The sequence below is a fragment of the Macaca thibetana genome, chromosome 15 (genome assembly GCF_024542745.1).
Source record: "Macaca thibetana thibetana isolate TM-01 chromosome 15, ASM2454274v1, whole genome shotgun sequence".
Taxonomy (NCBI): Eukaryota; Metazoa; Chordata; class Mammalia; order Primates; family Cercopithecidae; genus Macaca; species Macaca thibetana.
Genome location: NC_065592.1, coordinates 38626283 through 38651436, shown reverse-complemented (window position 1 = coordinate 38651436; position 25154 = coordinate 38626283). Strand labels below are relative to the sequence as shown.

General features: G+C 38.1%; 1 protein-coding gene across 1 annotated transcript in view; it reads left to right on the top strand.

The window, feature by feature from the left end:
- PLPPR1 (phospholipid phosphatase related 1) overlaps window positions 1–25154 on the top strand; it is a 293140-nt gene that overhangs the window by 230029 nt on the left and 37957 nt on the right. Inside the window, exon 3 of the mRNA XM_050761516.1 lies at window positions 9473–9661. Coding sequence (XP_050617473.1) covers window positions 9473–9661 — 189 coding nt within the window. The remainder of the gene's footprint in view (window positions 1–9472; window positions 9662–25154) is intronic.

Below are 25154 nucleotides of genomic sequence, written 5' to 3'. Positions count from 1 at the left end.
TTTTGAGTTTCTGATTAGCCTTTCCAAAGGAAGCAATCAGATATGCATTTATCTCAGTGAGCAGAGGGATGACTGAGTTCTGTCTGTCCTTTGTCCTCAAGGCAATTCCTTGTGCGGGAGGCATGTAGCTTTTTAATCTTTTTTTAGAAGTATAATGGGAGACAGGTTTTCCCTAAGCAGTTCCCAGCTTGACTTTTCCCTTTGGCTTAGTGATTTTGGAGTCCCAAGATTCATTTTAGTTTCACACTGCCTTCTTGCTATAACCTCACTGAGGCCAAGAGAGAGATCAGCTTTCTCATGTCTCCTAACACTAATCCTATTCATGAGACTGGGATCCCACCTCCAAATACCATCACATTGGGGATTTTGGCTTTGAAATATGAATTTGGGGAGAACACAAAAATTCAGTCCATAGAAAGTAATCACTGAAGATTTTGGAGGAGTATACAGATATAATCATAGCTATGCCTTAGGATGGTAACTCTTTAGCAGCAGGGTAAATGACGGCATAAAGAGGTTGAGATCCCAAAGGCAGCAAAAGCAGGTCGGACAAGATTTCAATAGTGTAGGTGAGAGAATGTGGAAGCCTGAAGGTGGCAGTGGCAGTTTTCATAAATGGGATAAATGTAAGGAGATCCTGCAGTAAGACTTTGGCAACTGACCAGGTATGGCATGAAGAGAAAGCTGGGGGAAGGAGGAGTCTAAGACGACACTGAGATTTTGAGAGAATAGTGGTTGGATTTACCAGGATAGGGAACTCAACAGAAGCTGTAGCCTGGGAAGAGGAGAAACACTGAGTTCCAGTTTAGACTTGTAGCATTTGGAGTACCTATGTAACACACCAAGTTGGTGGTCAGGAGAAAACCCAGCACTACAAATGGTGATAGAAGAGTCAATGGAATCAATATAAGAATGGAAGCTACAAAAAGAGATGAGATCTCCCTAGAAGAGAACATAGAAAGAAAATGACAAAGGGGTTAAAGATAGATCCTGGGTGGGCACCACCATTCATAGACCAGGCTGAAAAGGAAAAATTAAAGGAATAGTGTTTTTAGATAGTTGAGAAGGAAGAATGGAGGAAGAGACCTCAGTCAACCTCTACTATCACCCCAAAGTAAAAAAGCACTGAAAAGGAAGAGCAAATAGAAATTTTAAAGCAAGAAAAAGAGCTGAGTACTTACCAAGTGCCAGGCATTGTACATCATGTCATTGTGTTAATTGCAGGTTTTACATGTAAAAAGAACAGTTAAATGGCGCCAGAGGTTCGGATCCAAACTCTACCATTCACTAGCTCTGTCAACTTGGATAAGTTTCCTCTTTTTAAGATTAAGGTAACTCATTATACCTCACAGAGTAGTGTAAGTATCATATAAGATAATATATTTAAAGTTACATAGTTGATTACATGGGCTATCAGTAAGAGTCATTATTATTATTTCTTTGGGCTTACTTTTATAATATCTGTCTTCCCCGACAGAAAACCCCATGAGTCCAAAGACCATGGTTATTTTAACATTTTTGTTGCTCAGTTTTTTTAACTAAGTATTACTGATATCTGTATATAGTAGACAGGCAATATTAGTTGAATGACTGGATGATCGCATTCCATCTACATATCCTTGCCTGTGGGCACCTCTTTAGTCCTTAAAGAAGAAGGGATGAATTCTCATATACACACTGGTACATTTGAAGTCCCTCAGTTTTCACAAGAGGATGTCCTTCTTAACCACAGTTTAATTGCCTTAATTAAAAGATATGGGTCTGTCATGGAACCAACCCAAATGCTCAACAATGATAGACTAGATAAATAAACTGTGGTACATATACACCATGGAATAATATGCATCCATAAAAAAGAATGAGATCACGTCCTTTGCCAGAACATGGATGGAGCTGGAGGCCATTATCCTTAGCAAATTAACGCAGACACAGAAAACAAAATACTACACGTTCTGACTTGTAAGTGGGAGCTTAATGGTAACACATGGACACATAGAGGGAAACAATGCATACTGGAACCTACCGAAGGGCAGAGGATCAGGAAAAATAACGAATGGATACTAGAGTTTATACCTGCGTGATGAAATAATCTGTACAACAAACTCCCATGACACACATTTACCTATGAAACAGACCTGTACATCCTGCATATGTAGACCTGAACTTAAAGAAAAATACAAACATATAGGTCTGTATTTAACTAACTGGAGACTGCTAGAAAAATAGTCTCTAATTCATTGCTTCCCATTAGTTTTTAAAAACTAAACTGAGAAAAACTTTACTAAGGAAGGAGTCTTGAAAGATACACAGTCTATGTACTCTTCTAGGAAACGATTTTTGTTATGAGTCAGATACTGCTCTAAGAACTTATTACACAATCCTCATTTAATCTTCATGATAATCTGAAGCACTAGGTACTATGGTATTATTAACCCAATTTTTCAAATGGAGGCACAAAAATTTAGATCACACAGCTAGTAGGCAGCACAGCTGGTTTCCAACCTAGGCAGTCTGTCCTGTACTCTTAACCTTTCATTATGCTGCCTCTCTCAAGTTCAACTGCAACTGAATCATAATGCCTACCTCCTCCATTCTATTTCAGAGTACTATTTTTGTGAGTTTTGCTTATGTGAAACCAATATTAAGTTGATATGAGGTCTCATATTAAGAACAGCACCATCAGGAAACAATAGATACTGGAGAGGATGTAGAGAAATAGGAATGCTTTTACACTGTTGGTGGGAATGTAAATTAGTTCAACCATTGTGGAAGACAGTGTGGCGATTCCTCAAGGATCTAGAACCAGAAATACCATTTGACCCAGCAATCCCATTACTGGGTATATGCCCAAAGGATTATAAATCATTCTACTATAAAGACACATGCCCACGTATGTTTACTGCAGCACTGTTCACAATAGCAAAGACTTGGAACCAACCCAAATGCCCATCAATGATAGACTGGATAAAGAAAATGTGGCACATGTACACCATGAAATACTATGTAGCCATAAAAAAGGATGAGTTCATGTTCTTTGCAAGGACATGGATGAAACAGGAAACCATCATTCTCAGCAAACTAACACAAGAACAGAAAACCAAACAATGCATATTCTCACTCATAAGTGGGAGTTGAACAATGAGAACACCTGGACACAGGGAGGGGAACTTCACACACCAGGGCCTATTGGGGGTGAGATCGCATTAGAAGAAATACCTAATGTACATGACGGGTTGATGGGTGCAGCAAACCACCATGACACGTGTATACCTGTGTAACAAACCTGGACGTTCTGCACATGTATCCCAGAACTTAAAGTATAATTTTCAAAAAAGAAAATTTTAAAAAAAGAACAGCACCATCATACTCACCACTGAATCACTGTTTATCCTGTTACATTTTTCATGAGAACCCAAAGGAAGAACTCCTGTCTGGTCAGTATATCAGAAGTATTCTGCTTATCCTTTAACCATTGGTTTGGTTTCGATCTTACAGATATTGACCACCATTTCCTTATAAATTTCTTGTAAACTGTTAGACAATTATACAATGAAGCATGTAATTCCTGCCTCTATTTTATCACCATATTTATTTCCTTCCTGCTTCCATTCCAACTTCTTGCTGATGCTAGCTTTTATTTGATGAAAGTTGATTTTTGGAACAAAATAGGAATATATAAACACACCTCATTGCATTTTTGTGAGATGGTTATTAACCTTCATACAGATGAGAAAACTGACACTTGGAAACATTTAAATAAAGTATCCAAGTATGTAACATAGTTTACTTCTTAATATTCTGCTGACTTATATTTGTGACCTGACTTTCCCCTAGGCCACACAAATTTGAGTGGAGAGATATATTTATAGTAATCATCCAAGGTTTACTCCTGTGAGCCGTGTGACCTCATGCAATCTGTCTGTGCCTGTTTCCTCATCTGTAAAATGGAAATAATAATATACTTGCCACCATGATGGTTGGGCAGATGAAGAGTTAATTTACGTAAGGTGTTTAAAACAGTTCCTGGGACATGCACAGTATAGCATTACCATCTCTGCCTCCTTCTCCTTTTCTTCCTCCCTCTCTTCCTTCTCTCTCCTTCCTCCACCTCCTTAGCTCTTGCCTCTGTTGTATATGGAGGACCTCCAGCCCCTCTCAGGGGGTCATACTTATTTCTAAGGCTCCCCAGTGAGGTCTCACGGGGGCTCACTATCAATTTATGTGCTTCCCCTCTAGCCTACTACATTGGTTTCCAGTTCCGTCAATGCTACTTGAGGGTTTCCCATCCCAGCCTTGTGTGCAACCATTGACATTTGTGACTGGGATGCTTTTTTCCAATACCAAAAAACATCCAAATCCTTAAAGTGTGCTATTCCCTGGTGTCATGGCTAAGACATTGCTTTCATGTCACAACCATGTCAGTTCTTACCACCTAAGCTCTGATGTCATACTCCCTCTGCCCAATGTTTCCTTTATCCCCTCACTCTATGAAATTGAACATCTATATTGACGGGGCTGGACCAAAACCAATACCCTAAGCAGACACCACACATCCCTCTCCCTCCACATGCATTCTCTTCTCCCTCATGCAATATCCCCCCTTCCATTGTTCTCCTTCCATCAACTCCTCTCACAACCAGTTCACCAGGCACCTGCAGCCATGCATGACTCCCACTTGGGATCATCAGACAACCTCCTACAGAAGACTTGTTGCTCCCTGTGTTGGTTGGCACGCCCCAGGTAGATTACAAATTACTTGGGGTTGGAGAGCATGTCTGAGAATTCCTCACCTTCACAGCACTTAGGGTGAGACTGAGTTCGGAGGCAGCTCACAAGAGGAGTTGCTGATTGACTAGCTTTGATAGCTCATGGCCGAACCAGAATGAGAAACTTCTTTGGGGAGGAAAATATTCATTGTCTCTGGTTTGTCTGTGCCTGGTTCATTGTTTGTGTTTAGTCACCCCAGATTGCTCAGGGCCATTCTAGTTTTAGCCCTGAACATCCTGTGCCCCAGGAAGCCCCTCAGCCCTCAACAAACTGGATGGTTGGTCACCTACCACTAGGATTCCCCAGTTTGAAATATGCCCTTTACACTTGAGACAAGATGCTTCATGAATACTCTCGTTCCAAACTCTTGCCTCTGTCCTACTGCCTTGGACACACAGGCTCACATGAGTCACACCATCATTATCTGATTCCCTGTTTCCCCAGGTTGTATCAGGACATATAAATTATTGGTCCACAGTTCCTCCAGACTTAACAGCCTGTTGGAAAAAGTTCTCATCCTCTTCTCTCAGTTTTGTGACCTTCACAATTATTGCTCTTCTTGACATTTTTACTTTTCTTCAACCAGCAAAGGGCCTTGGTAGAAACACGTGCTTTCAACCACAGGAAGCTGAATTTCAGATATTGCTGACTTCTGCCTTCTGAAGCTTCGTGGAATGATCAGCACTTAATGCATTTTTGGCTACTGTATTGGATTGTCATTCGTGGAAAGCAACAGCTGAGGAAAGTCCCTGGTACATGAGCTCCTTACACCTTGTTATACTCCCACAGTCATAATTGCTTCTTTCACACTGACATCTTCAACCCTTCCACCAGTACTTGCACCCAGCATGGCCTCACCATCTGCTCATGTGACACTAACATTATGGCCTCCCTCCATGCATTCCTAAATGGAGCTGAGGAAGGCAACAGAGATGGCAAGTGTGCCAGCTGGCACCAGTGACACAAACATAGACAGTGATAAATCATGTCTCAGGACAGGCAGGAAGAAGGGAGGATGTGGGTGGCTAATTTTGTGTCACCATCAGTGCAGTGAGATGGATCTCTCTGCTCACGGAGACAGAATCAATGCATGTTGTTTCTGTTCCTGCAGTATGTGCATCAGTTTCCTTTAAAAATATGGTCTCGGGAGAATGTTCAACAGAAAATCAACTAGAAATGAAAATCTGAGTTGTTCTATTTTTGCATCTGTGCATCTCTAAATAGCATTATTGGGGGACTTTCCAGGGAGTTTGAGGATTGCTTGAAAATGACAGGAAAGGCCAGGCACCGATGGCTCACGCCTGTAATCCCAGCACTTTGGGAGGCTGAGATGGGTGCATCACTTGAGGTCAAGAGTTTGAGACCAGCCTGGTCAACATGATGAACCCTTGTCTCTACTAAAAATACAAAAAATTAGCTGGGCATGATGGCATGCACCTGTAATCCCAGCTACTGGGGAGGCGGAGGTGGCAGTGAGCTGAGATCCTGTCACTGCACTCCAGCAGTGGAAGACAGAATGAGACCCTGTCTCAAAAAGAAAAAGAAAAATGACAGGGAAGAGTTTCTGGCTGCTCGAGGGAAGAGCCAAGGCAAGCCAAGTCATGCTGGGGGGTCAGTTCTGTCACATAAGCTGCTGAAGCTCCCACCTACCACTACTACCCTTTGGGTCTCCAAGGTTCTTTATGTCCTGCAAATTTTTATCAACTTTTAATTTATTCAGTTCTGAATGCTGCTTCCAGGATTAAATCAACTAGGCAACTAGTCAAGATTTATTCTATAGATCTCAAATTTAGGCATGTAATGCTTTCTTTGTTGTTAGATCTTCATTGATTTCAGTGTATCTGGTGTTAAGATAGTTCCATTTTCAGAGTTTCCATTCCTTGTGTTTGTCTTGAGTTCTTTTCCTAGATAATAAGTTTTTGCTTTCCTTTACATCATTTTCACCATTTTAGAAAAAGGAAGTGGTAGCACAAAACTACCCATAAAATACAATCCTCTTCCCACAAAAGAGGAAGGTAGATGTCATTTTGGTTTTTATTTTTTTGTCCAGAAACCCCCATAGATCTTGCCTATTCCCAAGCAGATATCTCCCAAGAGCTGATGAAGCCGAGAGAGAGAAAGCTGTTTCCAGCCACATGGATGAGACACACAAAAATCCCAGATCAGCCCTGTACAGGGGCACAGACAGAACTCCAGAGGCAGAGCCTTAAAACTGTTAGAAGCCTGGTGTTATTTGATCTTCAAAACATCAAGTCAACTGGCTAGGTTCCTTTCCATCAGGTCAACTCACTTAACCAGTCAAGCATAAAAGGAACAAACTTTATAGCTTTGATTTTATAAACTAGCTGCAATCAAGAGCACCTATTAGCAGGGGTAGCTTTGGAGTATCTTTCTCAATCTTACAGGAAATCTTCTCTGTTGCTATAAGGAAAATAAACCAATTACTTCAAACAGCAGAGAAGGCTGACATAAAGGTTGGTGATTTACATGTGGCCCCAATAAACAACTCCAGCATGGGAAAACACATGGAAGTGTCCAGAGATTACTGGACAGTCCAAAGTTATGATTGGAGATTCACATCTCTGGGAACAGAAAATGCTAGATACTAGAAGAATGTAATCCATAAACAGCCAGAAACAGGTCATGTATAAGGGCTAGTGAATGGAGAGATGGTTTGTGACCTAATTGGAATAAAAGGAAAGGTGGCAATGGATGTAGTCAAAAGGTAAACACCTTTAGATCAGATGGTTAGAAATTTGTACTTGAAGCTGGGCACAGTGGCTCATGCCTGTATAATCCCAGCACTTTGGAAGGCCGAGGTGGGTGGATCACCTGAGGTCAGGAGTTCGAAACCAGCCTGAACAACATGTTGAAACCCCATCTCTACTAAAAATACAAAAATTAGCCAGGTGTGGTGGTGTACACCTGTAATCCCGGCTACTCAGGAGGCCAAGGCAGGAGAATCACTTGAACCCAGGAGGCGGAGGTTGCAGTGAGCCGAGATCTTGCCACTGTACTTCAGCCTGTGCAACAGAGCGAGACTCTGTCTCAAAAACAAAACAAAACCAAACAGAAGTTTGTACTTGAGACACATTATAACAGAGATACCAAAGAGGAAAGGCATCAGATGACCCTTAAAGATAAATGATGCTATCTGCTACTGTAGGGAAGAGTTGCAGAATTATTATCCCAGAAGTAGAGGCTGTGCTGGTTCCAGAGAATGGTTTACAGTGGGGTAGAGGGTAAAGGCTGTGCTTCAATGTTGTGGCTAAAGCAATGGATAGGAAAATGGATGAGAATGCCAAAAATTGCCTCTCTGTGCTGGCGTTTAGCTACTTTGCCTCCCCCATCACTCTCCACCTTTTCGTATAAGATGCAGTTTTAGATCCTGTTACAACTCAGTTTTTGCTTTTTTCCTACAGATCAGGAAATGTGAGTTTCTAGTCCTGGCTTTAACACTAACCAGCTGTGTGGCCTTGGATTAGTCATTCCAGGGCTGAAATAAGAACTTCAGGCTTCTTAAACCCTGAAAAGATTATGATTTCCCTTCACTGCCTTATATGTACTTCAAAATACACACAACTTTAAGCCATAGGTATCTAAAGATGTCCTACCAAGTTCTAATGTTTTTTGCATAACTTTGATTCCTTTAAACAAATCAACATTTAAAAATATATTTTCTTCATTTTAGTTTCCGTTTTGTTAATGCTCAATCTAAGCACATGTTTAGTTTAATTTTTGGATAATCAGGCAGTGGTCAGTTCCACTTTCCTCATCTATGAAATAAAGGTGTCAGACAGGAAGAACTCCAAGATCTCTCCCAGCTTAAATTTCTGTAATTTCATGACCTCAGATGTATTTTCTATCTGACTTTATCACCATCTTGGCATTGGTGATTTCCAAATATGAATGGAAAAAAATGTTACCTTTCCACATCCCCTCAATTCCACATACCTGCTAAAAACTATAAACTTTGGTGAGTATCTAGGACATCTGAGTCAAAACAAAAGGATAACTGTGTCTTTTTTTTTTAATGTCTAAATCTTACGAAGGGCATATTTCTATAATAAGATACGATCATCAGCAAAGTCCTTGACTTACTGGCAGAAACCATTTTGGAAAAACATAAAAGGTATGACTGATGTAGGATACCTGCCAATAATTTAGGGTATCGAAATTTCCCTTGACCCATCTAGGATTTAGCTTTCCTGCTAATTTCTTCATTTGTCCATTCCTTCGTTTACTCATGATTTACCTACCTTTCATATTTCATAAGGTGAGTCTACCTGTAATATTGCATGAAATTTCTCATGAACAGTTCTCACATCTATGTCTTGACAACTCTCTTGCCACTGCCTTTTGACTTTTCACCTCTGTCCTAAATGGCTATAGTGCCTTGGTTCCCATGCATACTCTGAGACTCTGAGAGGGTGGCAGCAGAGGCTGAAGCTCTCTACAAGCCTGGCTGGGATCTGCCTTTCAGATGGGAGCTGCTCATTATTTGCTGCAAGGTTTATAGAACAGATGTTACAAGGCAGACAAGCAAGCACACACTCCCAGAGCACGCCGCGCCAGGCACGCACACACTCGCCAATACCAATATCAGGAGAGCCGCTGCTGGGGTGATGGAGGGAGTGTGCTCTGAGGGGCAAGGGCTGCTCCGAAGCCCTGCTAATGTCTCTGTGTGGCCATGCTGTATTTTCAGCTTGTCATCATGGCTGGGACAGTGCTGCTTGCCTACTACTTCGAATGCACTGACACTTTTCAGGTGCATATCCAAGGATTCTTCTGTCAGGACGGAGACTTAATGAAGCCTTACCCAGGGACAGAAGAAGAAAGCTTCATCACCCCTCTGGTGCTCTATTGTGTGCTGGCTGCCACCCCAACTGCTATCGTAAGTACAGAAATAGACTTTCCTCTTTATTGTCAGATACCCAAGAATGTTTCCTGTCTGCTTTTTCTCCTCTTTCTTCTCTTCCTCGGCATTCACCAGCAGCTTTATCAGTGGCATCCTATTTCAGCCAAAACAGAGTGAATGGAGCTCTGCAGAAAAACTCATTAAAATGGGTCTTGTCTTATATAGGTGGCTTTGGTTTTTCGGTATCTGAATTTTAAAAAGACGGTTGTTTTTAAAAGCATGTGAGAATGTTATAAATCAACAGGTATGACTGGCTAATGTGTTAAGAACGGCTATTGTCCTCTTGAAAAAATATGCTATGAGTTGCATGTATTCAAAAGAGATTCTGAATGCAAGTGCTGGCAGTGATATAACGACTAAGATTAGAGTAGAATAGAATCCCTCAGGCGGGTATCTCCTGCTGTTCTCATTGAACTTCCAGAGAGGCCAGAGATGAGATAAATTGCTTAACCTGAAGTTTGCTATGATTCATCCTTGATGACTCTGGCTCTGTTCACATTATATCACATTAAATTAAGTTGCAACTTTACCTTCATTTATTTCATTTTCTCTTCCATGAAGCAAAAAGTTGGCCACACAGTCCTCTAGAGAGATTGCTTAACAGCATAAAGTTTGCAGATCTGTGTTACCTGGTCAAGTGATTTAACACTTAGACAATTTAATTTTTATTTTAAAAATGATATTTGGGGGAGTTTTAATTTAAGTGTTGCTGCCTAAATATGCCATAAGGTCAGGTTAGTCAGGATGTGATCTTAGTTTCCATTCCCCTCCTTCTCTTCTGACAGCTGACTCCCCCAACTCTCCCTCCTCCCCTACCTGCCCTCTACTCAGCAGTAATAAAAATACTGACTGGCATGCCGAGGAATACAGCAATTGCTCAGATACTCAGTTCAAATATTGTTTTCCTGTGCCAATGTTTTGCTTCCTTTCGGATGAGAAATGGAATAGAATTTTGAAGATAAATAATACAGGCATAGTAAATTCATTTGGCTCATTGATCCCAGGCTCTACAAAGCTCTCCCTTAAATGATAAGACTGCTGTAAGGACTAAGATCAGCGTTGATGAGCCACAACATGATGTATCAGAGGGGCTAAGAAACACAAGCGTTGCTGCCCAGCATACCTGGATTCACATCCTGGCTTTGGGGCAAGTCACCTCACTGTTCTCTCTCATATAAAATAAGGACAAATGAATGCTTACCTCATGCATTGTTGTAGGGCTTAGAAATGACTTAGCACAGTGCCTGGCATTTATGAAGTGGTCAGGAATTGGGAAACCAAAATCCTGGCTGGAACTGCTCTTTGCCCTCTTTGGAATCACAAACCAACTTCCTACTTCTGAAAGGAATGAAATTTCACTGAGAACCCTCATTAAGACCTCTTCTCTCCAGTTCTACAGTGAAGGGAGATATGCCCATTCCCCAGAGGAAGGCTGATGTCGGTACGCCTCTTACCAGCCTACAGAATAAGAGAAAGCACAGAAGACACTTTTCCATGTACCTCACAATGTGACACACTCCACACCCCACGTAAAACTGGGAGGCCAGACTGGGTTCTGTCCGGTATGGTTTCATGGTGGCTCTACCTGGAGGCCGCGGACTCAAGTCTAGAATTGGGTCCTGGTTTCTTCCGGTCTCATAAGCATATCATTTTCCTGTGTATTCAGACAGGCAGCCTTGAGTGATCCATTGACTTACTAGCATATTTCCTCTCTTCTTCCCAGTCCCAGGAAATTTCATTTATCATTGCCTAGGTTCTCCTTTACTTTTTATAATTATAGAGATTGTTTTACATTTTAAAAAATATAGGAAAAACGAAATGGATTAATAAAAATTGTGAGCAGCAAGTTAGAATCAGAAAATAGAATTAATAAATTAAATGTAAATCTGCCTGGCTAGTCTATTCATAGAAAGGCAGACATACAAATACAGTTAAGAAAACATATACTCAAAAGCAAAAATAAATAAAAATATAAACTTAAGACTTGTTTAAGTTGTATGTACAATTGTGTGCCAATAAATGCTCATATCTCAATAACAGTGATGCCTTATATCAAAATTTTTTAAAAAACATGTAGCAAAGCTGAATATATGAATGCCAACAGAATAAAATTTTAAACATGCCAAAATTTATCTCAAAAAATAGTACTCAGGACACAGAGTTGTGGAATAGTTTTCCTTAAACATTTGAGGAATAAAAAAATCTCAAACTATATAAAATGTTTCAAGGCCTCTTCATAAATGAAAAACTTTTCCATGCATATTACAAACAAGAAAAATATGGATGTCAAGAACTTGGAAAGTGAGTCCACATAAATACCCACAAAAGCACCCCAAATAGTAACAATAATCTCACTTAGCAGTGTTGATGCAAGCATATAGAAACAAACTGGTAGATTTGCCTACATAAGAATAAAAATTTCTATCAGAAGTAAAGACTGCAAAAAAGTTTGCCACATAGGAGACTCAAATGTAAATACCCTTAATACTAAAAAGGATGAGCTTCCCAAAATCAAAATGAGAGAGGACAAGAATAGACAACTAACAACCAGCAATCAATAGACTATGTGCAGATAAATATTTCCAAACTCATCAGTAGAATCATTTTTTAAAGGATACAGCATTTTTCTCATATAAAATTGGCAAATGTTTTCCAGGAACTTAGTCTATGTTGATGAATGTAGAGCCTTTCCTGTAATACTAGTCAAAGCATAAACTAATATTTTCTTTCTGAAGAGTAGTTTGTTAAAGATGTATTAAGAGCATAATAAACTTCAGACCCAGTCATTAATTACATTTTCTAGATTTATAAAAATACAAAGATTTGTATATAGGGATGTTCATGTCAGTAATAGTTTTAATAATGAGAAACTTGGAACTAGCTAAATATGCAATACCAGAAGATTAGTTTAATACATTATGTGCCAGCCATGTTTTTGAAACACCTTAAGTAGTGATGGAACATGTTTGTAATTTAGTATTAGGATTTTTAAGGCCAAAAAATTGTATACAGTATTGTGGGTAAGATCTTTTTCTCTTCCATAAGATAATCTGACCTCATAATTTTCTACCTCTGTTTCCCTAGAAAAAGATAATATGTATCAATTATATCACTAGGTAAAATCGAGCCCTTATTGGTGAATTGCATCTATTCTCAGATAATTGTTATAACCTGAGAGAGTGCTTCTGCTATGACTTCCAATAACAGTGACTCTGGTAACTTGGTGTATCTATTGTGGGACCCTGGAAACTATGCCTATGGAGCTGTTACATCATATATTGACTCCTATAGGGCATGTGGCTTTTCAGCCAGGGTAACTCCTGCATCCTCTGAAATGTATGTAGCCTCCATGCACCTGAGCTGTATTGCTCTGCTGGACCACTGCAAGGACATGTGCTAAAGATAAATAGGTAATACTACCCTGCCGGCAAGTTGTGGTTTCTTCCAAGTGGACCAGCACCAAATGTAGTCTGTGGGTCTGAATATTTAATAGATCCTAAAAAGATACATTGTAGATAATGCAAGTATAATCCCAAATTTATAATTATAAAAGGAATAGAAAGAAACTAAACATTTTCAGCTATTATTTCTGAATGGTAATGTTAGTTTTTCTTCATTTATACTTTTATATATTTCTTTCCAAATTCTACATGAATGCATATTATTTTTAAACCAAAGACATACCTCTAAAACAAATTTTATAGTCCATTTATTTTGGCAATAATTACAAAATGACAAAACTCTAATAAGCCTTGAAAATGGCAATTCTAATAAAAACACACATCACCAAAACTTTACAAAGGATTTTCTCGTCACCTATCAAGTGATAGGTCTTCTTTCATGTTAAGATTTTCAGCAGAAGCTCTTCTCCAGGCTACAGCTTTTGATCTTATCTCTTCCATTAATTCAGTTTCCCCAAATGACACTAATTGAAATGTAGAACAACTGCTCCCATGGAAGTCAAGGTGATATGGTCTGTGGACACAGCACAAAGCACCTACACTTCTACTCTAGTTCTCAATTAGGAAACCCTGATTTGGTTTTTCATTCCTTTGCTTCTCTGGGTAACAAATATGACTGATAATACTGACAAACCCCCAAATATATTCCATCAGTGATGTTCACAAGAATAACATCTTTTAATATACTTATATTGTGCGAGGATGACCTAATTTATCCTCAGAACTGCCAAAGAACATAGAGAAAGTGTGTGGTCCAATTTCTTTCATTTTGAGTTGAGACTGTTGAGACTCAAGTTGGTTAGATGATTTGCTGAAGGTTCCACCTAGTTCTGTACATGATTAGACAGCCACTCATTTGGTTCCACTTACTTTCCTCACAAATGAGTGGCATTGCTAGGAACCAGGGCTGATTGCAGCTGACAGGTCAATGGCAAAGAACAGCATGGCCTTCCTACCCTGCTAATGGTGCTTGGTTTTCCCTCAAGACCTAAAAATACATGAACATCAGCAAGATAGAAAACAGAAGAACTTTTCTGATAATACTCAGGGAAGTTTCGTGGGAACAGTTTCCTGGGAACAAGGAGCTGCATTCACTTCTCCTGTCCCATCTTGGTGAGGTATGACCTCTTGCAGCTCCCAAGTGCCCACCTCAGCACACACCCCTGCTTCTGAGTATGCATCCTCCACTCTCCTCACAATGTAGTCATCTTTTCCCAGGTTTGATAAGACTAGAGAGGCAGGTCTCATTTCACAGCTCTGCCCCCAGTAACTGTGTGACCTCTGATAAGTCATGTTCCCTCTGTGGGTTCAGTTTCCTCATCTGTACCTAAAAGAAAGGGTTAGGCTAAATGATCTCTAAGAACCTACCAGTTCCCGGATTCCATGAAAACTGAAAAAGGAACATTCTGATCGGAAGCTAACATTTGGAGCCTTCCAAACTCCCGAGTCACGACTTTCTGGAGTTTTATTTTGCACCTCTGTGCTGGATTAAGTGTTTCACAGAACTGCACAGTTGTTTATTCCTTCTTAAAACCATTTCCTGTTCTCTATGGAGTATAATGAAGTTGTAACTCCTCTCGGATGATCTGTGAGACACTAATATCAAATCTCAAAAGTGTAGCTCAATGTGGACTTGTCTGTCCTTGGTTTTCTGTGCACCCTCAAGTACATTAACCATGGAAGAACCTAGCACCCTACAGTGCTGCGTGTCTGCAGATGGGCATTAATGACCCCCATTCACCACTGCAGGGGTGCACAAGAAATGCTTGAGGGGAAAGACTCTGCTGTATTTTCAACCTGTCATTTCCTATTTCTCCTTTTGTGCTTTGCTGTCAGAAAAGATCAGCATCATATTGAGACACGGCCACATGGGATTAACTGCAAAAGGCCAAGGCCACTGCTGTCCCAGATCTTCAGGAAAGGTTAGAGCATGGGGGATTTACTGTGTCCCCGTTTAGCCCAAAGTGACAACCTATGCTTGAAAGAAATCTGCAGGGTATGTTCTGACCACCTGGAAACCCTAGCTAACTACTGCCTCGGGCCTTCTGAATAAACTCATACACTCAGAGTCAAAGGAAGAGAGCCTGTTTGGATAAGAGGATTTACTCAGCAGAGAATCTGATTTACCCTCATTTTATCTCAGCCCCAGCAGCACAAGGCATGAAAAAAATGGCTATTAAACCTTTTTTCTTGGCCTCACAACGAAGTGACAGGGGAGTATTTAGTATTGAAGCAGCAGAACATTTGACTTCCAGCCCGAGGATTGAAATAGCTCACATTTTGTATGCAAGTGTGCACGCATGCATTACAAGACTCATCTAGAATTTCCTAGGAAAGGAAGAGACAAACACAACTTGATAGAAAGGCACAATTTGGAGGAAATTGTGAATCTTCATTTGGGGGTTTCTGGGCTTTAAGCTCTTCCAGCAAATGTAAAAACCCAGAGCACAGTGCAGATCACAAAGTGGGCTCTCAATAATGCAAGCCTGTTGGCTGGCTGACGAGGGGTGCAGCTGCCGAAGCAAAGGAGACATTGTAGGGTCTTGTACTTCCTCATAATCTGCCTTTTCCAGGCTCTGAACAACCTCATCTGTTGAAACTCTTTATAACATTTTATAATTCACATCTTTTTCCCTTTTGTACATTATCACATGACTTCCTTTTTTGAAAAAAAAAAAAATGTCACCATGACTACATTTTCTTTGTTGCTAATATATTCAGTGTTTATAATTTACATTTTTCTAGAAAAGATTTCTAGATATGCTCATTAATTATTGTGGATTTTTTTAAAAAACTTAAATCCATTTTCTCTCCATATGCAGATGACTGCTCCAAATCTCCTTTAGAGATTGTTTTTCCCCTGACATCATTCCACCAAGAGATATGCTTTCCATCTTCAATATACGCCTCCTAATAATTGACGACTAGATGATTATGTTAAGCAACTTGACAATTTGTTTCTTGGAAAGAATATTGTTTGCCTAAAAATATGTGATTTTCAGTGCATTTTACTTTTTACTGAAAGCAGTATTTTAGCTAACTCATTTTAAATTCCCATTTCCCTTGTATTCACTGTTCAGAAAAAAAAAGATATAAGAGAACACTGTGCTTCGGAAATATATGATACCGCCTTGGTGCTGTATTTTATATCAAGTGTCAACTAAAGACACCTTCTGAATGGGTGGGTGTGGCCTCTGGAGTAAGACCAGTAGAGAGGCTTCAGTTTACAAGAACATTTATTATCCCATTTACTGAACTATTTTCAGAATCATCCAAACAGCCTCAGTTCCATTTAAGCCTTGAGCTTTGAAACGCATAGGAAGTGTCTAGAGCTGAATTGCATCAATGTGTAATAAAGCAGAAGTCAAGAGCTCTTAAACTAGCCAAAGCTCAGCAAGTAAGGGGACAGGAAGCTCTCTGCAGATCTGGGGTTATCAATGTGACAGCACTCATCAGGAAAGATTAAAGCAGAGCATGGAGACATTGGCAGTTAGGACTAGCAGCAGGGTCTGTAGGTTGAAAATCTCCTGGGTGACTTTTAAACAAAATTTAAAACAAAAACAATTTCTGCCTTCTTGGAGATGCTTATTACTATTGAAGCCTCTCAGGGAGAATATTAGAAGTCTCTAAAAATCCGTAAGACTGAGAGCCCTGAAACTACTTAGAGACTAATATTGGGGAGTATATAAAGAACTCTCTCCTCTTCCTCAGAGTGTTAGAATATCCAGGGTGTGGGCAAAATTTGATCACCAGCCTCTGCTGTCATCTAAGAACCCAAAGTGACAGAGATATCAGGAAATGTGATGACTCTGGGGTGGGCTGTGTCTACTTTGCTTTCAGGGAAGGTTACCTGGTGTGAGGGTAAAGGCCCATGGGATTGTAGAAGGAAATTATGGCTGAAGGAAGAAGCAATTCAAGAAATCATGCTTGCCTTGGAGAGCTTAACTGACTGACCTGAGATTGAAGCCCAGTTATGTGAATTCAGTTTCCCTTAACAAAACAAGCCCTCTCTTTTTAGCTCCTATCATAATGGCAAAGATGTTGGAAGTAAAAAAAAGCGCCTTAGGGATCCTGTAGTTAAAACTTCTTCATTTTACAGATGAGAAACTGACACCCAAACAGGTCAAGCAACTAGTCCAAAATTAAACTCCTGGTTAGGGCAGAGCTGAGCTAGAATTACACGATATTTCCTTACTCCAGGACTAGGCACAATGATTTCTTTCTCTTGTTTCAACACACATTCTTGCCTGGGTAGACAAGCAAGTACAAACAGAAAACAGGATAGGTATCTATTGCTTTTACATTCACTTTTTAATTCTCTCAACAACTATGTAATATAGTCACTATGTTCATATTCAAATCATTAGAAAAACAAAAACTGAACCTCAAAAAGTTTCCATTACTTACCCAAAGTCACACATCAATAAATGAAAGAGCTGAGATTTCAACTCCAAAGCCTGCATTCAGGAAACAGCAAAAACGTCAATATTGCCCAGTACTAGAGCTACAACTAGCATATGTATGACCTTAAAATATGTATTCCGGGAATTCTAAATGTCCTTTTAAATTGCAACCACATATAACATGCAGTGAAATTTCCTTACAATATAAAATTATAATGTATCTTTCAATGACTAGTTTTTTTCCACAGACTGCTTATATTCTGAAATCTAAAAACTTCCTCTAAACTTTTTTATTTATATCAGTTATTTATTGCACACCACATGTTTTTAAAAATATTTGTGAAGAAGAGGGATGGAGCAAGATGGTAGAATAGTACTATCCAGTAATCATACCCCCTGCAACTGAAATATCAACTTGAACAACTATCCATGCACTAAAACATTAATGCCTTCACAAGAGCTAAGGAAACCAGGTGAGAGATCAGAGTAACTGGTTGAAGCACAACAATAATAAAAGTTGCATTGAAAATGGTAGAAAGGAGAGTTTTATATTACCTGCACCACCCCTCCCCCAACCATCACAACACTGAGAGACACACCATCCACGTGGGGTAAAGAGAGGAGTGTGAGAACAGGACTTTGCCTTGGACCCCAACCCTGGGCCCACCACAGTAAAATCCAGCATCAGGCAGGCTAGCAGGCACCCACAGCCCCTGACTCCAGAGTAGTACCCACAAACTGAGTCCCAGTGCTGGGTGGGACCGTGCAGTCCCAGACTTCAATCCTGTGAGGCAGATTTGATCTCTGAATTGAACTACCACTGGCTTTACTTCAGTGTCTATAGGATCTGGACAGGCCTAAGCAGCCCCAGGTTTTGGGCACACCCCACCCCTGTAGTGACCCTGGGATTCAGAACCAAACTCAATGGTCTGCCCAAACTCTCTGAATGGGCGGTCGAAGAGCTTTTCCAGACAAAGCCAATTTGCAAAGACTGGAATAAGTACCTACTTCTACAAATGTGTATATATCATACACAGCCCCAAGAACAATCAGTATAACGTGACATCACCAAAGGGACAAAATAAAATACTGCTAACTGACCCTAAAGAAATAGAGATGTTTGAACTCACTGACAAGGAATTCAGAATAACTGTTTTTTAAGGAAGTTCAATGAACTTCAAGAAAATACAGAAGAACAATGCAAGTAAATGAGGAAAACAATAAGTGAACAGAATGAGAAATTTAACATTATATTGGACATTACATTTAGCATTATATAATTATAAAGGGGTTAATTCAGTAAGAGAATATAACAATTGTAAATACATATGTACCCAGCACTGGGGCATGCAAATATGCAAAGCAAAAAATTGTTAGAGCCAGAGAGATAGACTTCAATGCAAAAATAGCTGGAGATTTCACCACCCCACTTTCAGCATTGGACAGATAGTCCAGACAGAAAATCAATAAAGGAACATTGATTTCAATATGTACTATAGACCAAATGGACTTGATATTTGCAAAACATTTCACCCAATGGCTACACAATACACATTCTCTTCCTTAGCACATAGATTATTCTCAAGGACAGGTAATATCTTAGGACATTAAAAAGTCTTAAATTCAAAAAAATTGAAATCATATCAAGTATATTCTCTGAACACAATGGAATAAAACTAGAAATCAATAGTAAGAGAAATGTTGGAAACTATACAAACACATGGAAATTAAACAATATGCTCCTGAATGACCAGTGGATCAATGAATAAGAAGGAAGTTAAGAAATATCATGAATCAAATGAAAATAGAAACACAACATACCACAATGTATGGAATCGAGCAAAAGCAGTGTTAGGAGGGAATTTTATAGCAATAAACCCCTACAGCAAAAAGGTAGAAAAACATCAAACAAACAATCTAATGATACATCTGAAAGAACCAGAAAAACAAGGGCAAACCAAACCCAAAATTATGAGAATAATAAAGATTGGAGCAGAAATAAATGAAATATATAAAATAATACAAAAGATCAATGAAATGAAATGTTGGTTTTTTTCAAAAGATAATTGACAAACATTCAGCCAGACCAGACAAAAACAAATGACTCAAATAAAATCAGAGATGAAAAAGGAGACATTGCAACTGATACCACAGAAATTAGAAAGATGCTTAGAGACTACTATGAGCAGCTATAGGCCAATAAATTGCAAAACCTAGAGAAAATGGATAAACTCTAGACATATAAAACTTACCAAGATTGAACCACGAAGAAATGCAAAACTTGAATAGATCAATAACAAGTAATAAGATCAAAGTCATAATAAAAAGTTTTTCAGCAAAGAAAAACCCAAGACCTGATGGTTTCACTATTGAATTTTACCAAACATTTAAAGAACTAATAACAATTCTACTCAAACTGTTCTGCAAAATAGAGGAGCAAAGAATACTTCCAAACTTACTCTATGAGGCCACTATTGCCCTTATACCAAAACCAGACAAAGACACATCAAAAAAAGGAAAAGTACAGGCCAATATCCCTAATGAACAAGAGTGTAAAAATCTTCAACAGAATACTAGCAAACAGAATTCAACAACATATTAAAAAGATCATTTATCATGGCCAAGTAGGATTTATCCCAAGGATGCAAGAATTGTTCAACATATTCAAATCAATCAATGTGATACATCATATCATCAGAATGAAGAAAAAAATGATCATTTCCATTAATGCTGAAAAAAGTATTTGATAAAATTCAGCATCCTTTCATAATAAAAACCTCATAAAACTGAGTGTAGAAGGAACATACCTCAACACAACAAAAGCCATATGAAACAGACTCACAGCTAAATACCATGCTGAATGGGCAAAAACTGAAAACCTTTCCTCTAAGATCTGGACCATGATAAGGAATCCCACTTTCACCACTATTATTCAATATAGGACTGGAAGTGCTAGCTAGATCAATCAGACAAAAGAAAGAAATAGCATCCAAATTGGACAGGAAGTCATTATCCTTCCTTGCAGACTATATGATCTTATATTTGGAAAAACCTAAAGACTCCACCAAAAAAAAAAATTTTAGAACTGATAAATGAATTCAATAAAATTGCAAGATACAAAATGAACCAACCAAAAATGGTAGCATTTCTATATGCCAACAATGAACAATCTGAAAAATCGAGAAAATAATCCTATTTACAATAGCTACAAATAAAATAAAATACCTAGGAATAAACTTAATCAAATAAGTGAAAGAGCTCTACAGTGAAACTCCAAAACACTAATGCAAAAAATTGAGGACACAAAAAATGGAAAGATATTTCATATTTGTGGATTAGAAGAATATTGTTAAAATGCCCACACTACCCAAAGTGATCCACAGATTCAGTGCAATTCCTATAAAAATACCAATGATGTTCTTCAAAAAAATAGAAAAGAAATAATTCTGACATTTATATGATATCACAAAAGACCCAGAATAGCCAAGGCTATCTTGAGCAAAAATAACAAAACTGGAGGAATCATATTACCTGACTTAAAATTATACTACAGAGCTATAGTAACCAACACAGCATGGTGCTGCCATGAAAACAGACACATAAACCAATGGAACAGAATAGAGAATCCAGAAATTAATAAAAGAAGAAGAAATAGAGACTAGAAAAAAAATAGAGAAGAACAAAATGAAGAGTTGCTTTTTTGAAAAGATAGACTAAATTTACAAAACTTTAGACTAAGAAAAAAGAGAAGATTCAAAATCAGAGAAAGGAAACATTACAACTGATACTACAGAAATACAAAGGATAATATTAGACTATTATGAACAATGATACACCAACAAATTGGATAACCTAGAAGAAACAGAAAAGTTTCTGGATACATACACACCCCCAAGATTAAATCATGAAGAAATAGAAATTCCAAACAAACTAATAACAAATTAGGAGATTGAATCAATAATATACAGTCTCCCAGCAAAGAAAAGCCCAGGAGCCAACAGCTTTGCTGCTGAATTCTACAAAACATTTAAAGTAAAACTAATATAAAACCTTTTCCAGCTCTCTCCCAAAAAAATTGAAAGGGAGGGACTACTTCCAAATTCATTTTACAAGGTCAGCATTACCCTAATACCAAAGCCAGAGAAGACACAACAACAACAATACTGGTCAACATTCCTGATGAACATAGATACAAAGATCCTCAAAAAACCTAACAAATCAAACTTAACAGACATTTTAAAAGACCATTTACCATGATCATGTGGGATTCATCCCAGGGGGGCAAGGATGGTTCAACATACACAAATCAATAAATGTAGTACATCACTTTAAAAGAATGAGGAACAAAACCTATATGAGTATTTCAATAAATGCAAAAAAAGATTTTACAAAATTCACTATCCTTTTATGATTTAAAAAACCCTCAACAAATTAGGTATAAAGAAATATTACTCAATACAATAAAGGCCATATGTGGTAAACCCACAGCTAAATTCATATTCAATGAAGAAAAGTTGAAAGGTTTTTCTGTAAGATGAGGAGTAAGACAAGGGTAACTCTCACCACTTCTATTCGACATAGTACTAAAAGTCCTAGCCACAGCAATTTGGCAAGAGAAAGAAAGACAAGACATTCAAATTGGAAGCAAAAACATTAAATTGTCCTTGTTTGCATATGACATCTTATATATAGAAAACCCTGAAGACTGCTGAAAAACTGTTAGAATAAACTAGTTCAGTAAATTTGCAGGATGAAAAACAAAATACAAAAATCTGTAGCATTTCTATATATTAACTGCAAGCTATCTGAAAAAAATTAAATAATAATCCTATTTATAATAGCTACAAAAATAGTTAGGAATAAACTTAACCAAAGAGATGAAAAGTATCTACAATGAAAACTATAAAATGTTGATAAGGGAAATTGAAGAGGATGCAAAAGAATGTAAAGATATTCTATGTTCATGGATTGGAAGAATTAACACTGTTAAAATGTTTAATACTACCTGAAGCAATCTATAGATTCAACTCAATTGCTACCAAAATATCAATGACATATTTTTTTATAGTGATGGGATCTCGCTATGTTGACCAGGCTAGTCTTGAACTCCTGGCCTCAAGCAATTCTCCCATCTCAGCTTCCCACAGTGCTAGGATCACAGCCATGAGCCACCACACCCAGCTATCCATGATATTTTTCATAGGATAGAAAAAACAATCCTAAAAGTCATCAATCAAAAAAGACCTAGAATAGCCAAAGCAATCCTGAGCAAAAAGAACAAATCTGGAGACATCACACTATCTGACTTCAGAATATACTACAAAGCTATTAGTAACCAAAACAACATGGTACTGGCATATAAAGAAAGACCAATGGAATAGAAGATAACCCAGAAACAAATCCACACGTTTATAGCCAACTGATTTTCAACAAAGGTGTCAAGCACACACAATGGGAAAAGGTCAGTCCATTAAAAAATTGTGTTAGGAAAACTGGCTATCCCTATGCAGAAGAGTAAAATTAAACCTTTATCTCACAACATACACAAAAATCAACTCAAAATGGATTAAATACTTAATTGTAATACCTAAAACAATGAGGTCTTACATAGAAGAAAAGCTTCATGACATATGTCTGGGCAATGATTTTCTGGATACGAACCCAAAAGCACAGGCAACAAAAGCAAAAAATAGACAAATGGGATTACATCAAACTAAAATGCTTCTGCACAGTGAAGAAAACAAGCAACAAAGTGAAGAGACAACCTACAGAATGGGAAAATGTATTTGTAAACCATATGTCTAATAAGGGTTAATATCTAAAATATAAGGAAATTAAACAACTCAATAGCAGGACAATAACCCAATTTAAAAATGAAGAAAAGGCCTAAATAGACAAAAAAAATTAAAAGACAAATGCCCAACAAATATATGAAAAAAATGCTCAATATCCCTAATCATCAGGAACATGCAAATTAAAACCACATTGAGATATAATCTTATACCTGTTAGAATGGCTATTATCAAAAGATGAAAGATAAGTATTGGTGAGAATATGGAGAAAAGGTAACTTTTGCATATTGCTGGTGGAAATGTAAATTAGTACAGCCATTATAGGAATCCATATGGAGGTTCCTCAAAAAATTAAAAATAGAATTGCCATATGATCTAGTAGCAGTCTATACACCACTACTGGGTTTATATACAAAGGAAATGAAATAAGTATATCAAAGAGAGAGCTGCACTGCCATATTATTGCTGCATTATTCCCAATAGCCAAGATATGGAATCTGCCTCAGTGTCTGGATTTAAAAAGATGTGATATATATGCCATTAAAAAGGAAATTCTGTCATTTGTGACAAGATGGATAAACCTGGAGGACATTAAGTGAAATAATCCAAGCACAGAAAGACAAATACTGCATGATCTCACTTATATGTGGAATCTACAAAAGTTGATCTCATGAGAGGAATAAGTTCAAGAGATCTATTACACAATACTGTAACTATAATTAATAAAATATATTATTGAAAAATGCTGAGTGAATATTAAGTGTTTGCACCACAAAAATGATAACTATATAAGATCATGCGTATGTTAGCTGGATTTATTAATATCACAGTGTACATACCCTTTAATGCATCAAGTTGTACTCAATAAATACCTACAATTTTATCTGTTGAGTTTTAAAAAATAAAATTTATGAAGGAACACAGCCTAAAAGATAACATGCCAAACTGATGCACTGTGTTTCACGGTTATTTGGTTTACATTTTGGTTTTCATATTCAAAAGATAACTTATCAAGATAGAACAGTTATCTTAATTACTTAAAGTACAGTCACTATCATCTAAAGGTCATGTGTCAGTTGGGATTATAGCTGGTGTAAGTTGGGGGATGAGAAATGGACCAATGGTATCCATTTGCAGTTCATTCACTGCCAGATCTTGTTTGGCCTTGACCATTTCTCACTGGAGAATACCCTCATTTGCCATGGGTGTTACGGTGTTTGTTATCCAACAATCAGAAAGACCAAAATTAGGCAAGGCAACCAAGTCTGAACATATGGAGAGTCCCACATGACCCAGATGCTCTCTCAGCAGAGTAATAGATTGAGGCAAAGTGAGGTGGCAAAGGTACAGATGGAGAACCCCCGCCATTGCCAAAACCAGAATCACAAGTCCACCATAGTGAGCAAAACAACATCCAATGTGGGCTAAAGGCTTGGCATAAAGAAGAAAGACCCCTTACCTTCCTGGCTTCTTTCTCTCTCTTCAAGCAGAATTGGGCTCTATATGAGATTATGGGACCTAGTGAATGGACCATCCTATGTGTCAGCAAAATACGGGAAAATGAACATCTCTGAAGCCTACTCATTTGCATGTGAGAGCTGGATTGTTTCATAAGCATATTTTATGTTCATCACACTTTTAACTGAAAGCCAGGAATATCTCATTACATTTTAATTATAAAATGACCCACTTCTTCCCTTCCTGTATTTCTTATACAAACATTATCACTTAATATAATCCAGGCCTTATGCCAATAACTAGACAGATTAGTACATACCTTTGCTCTGATTTTTCTTTTATGCTCCATATCTCA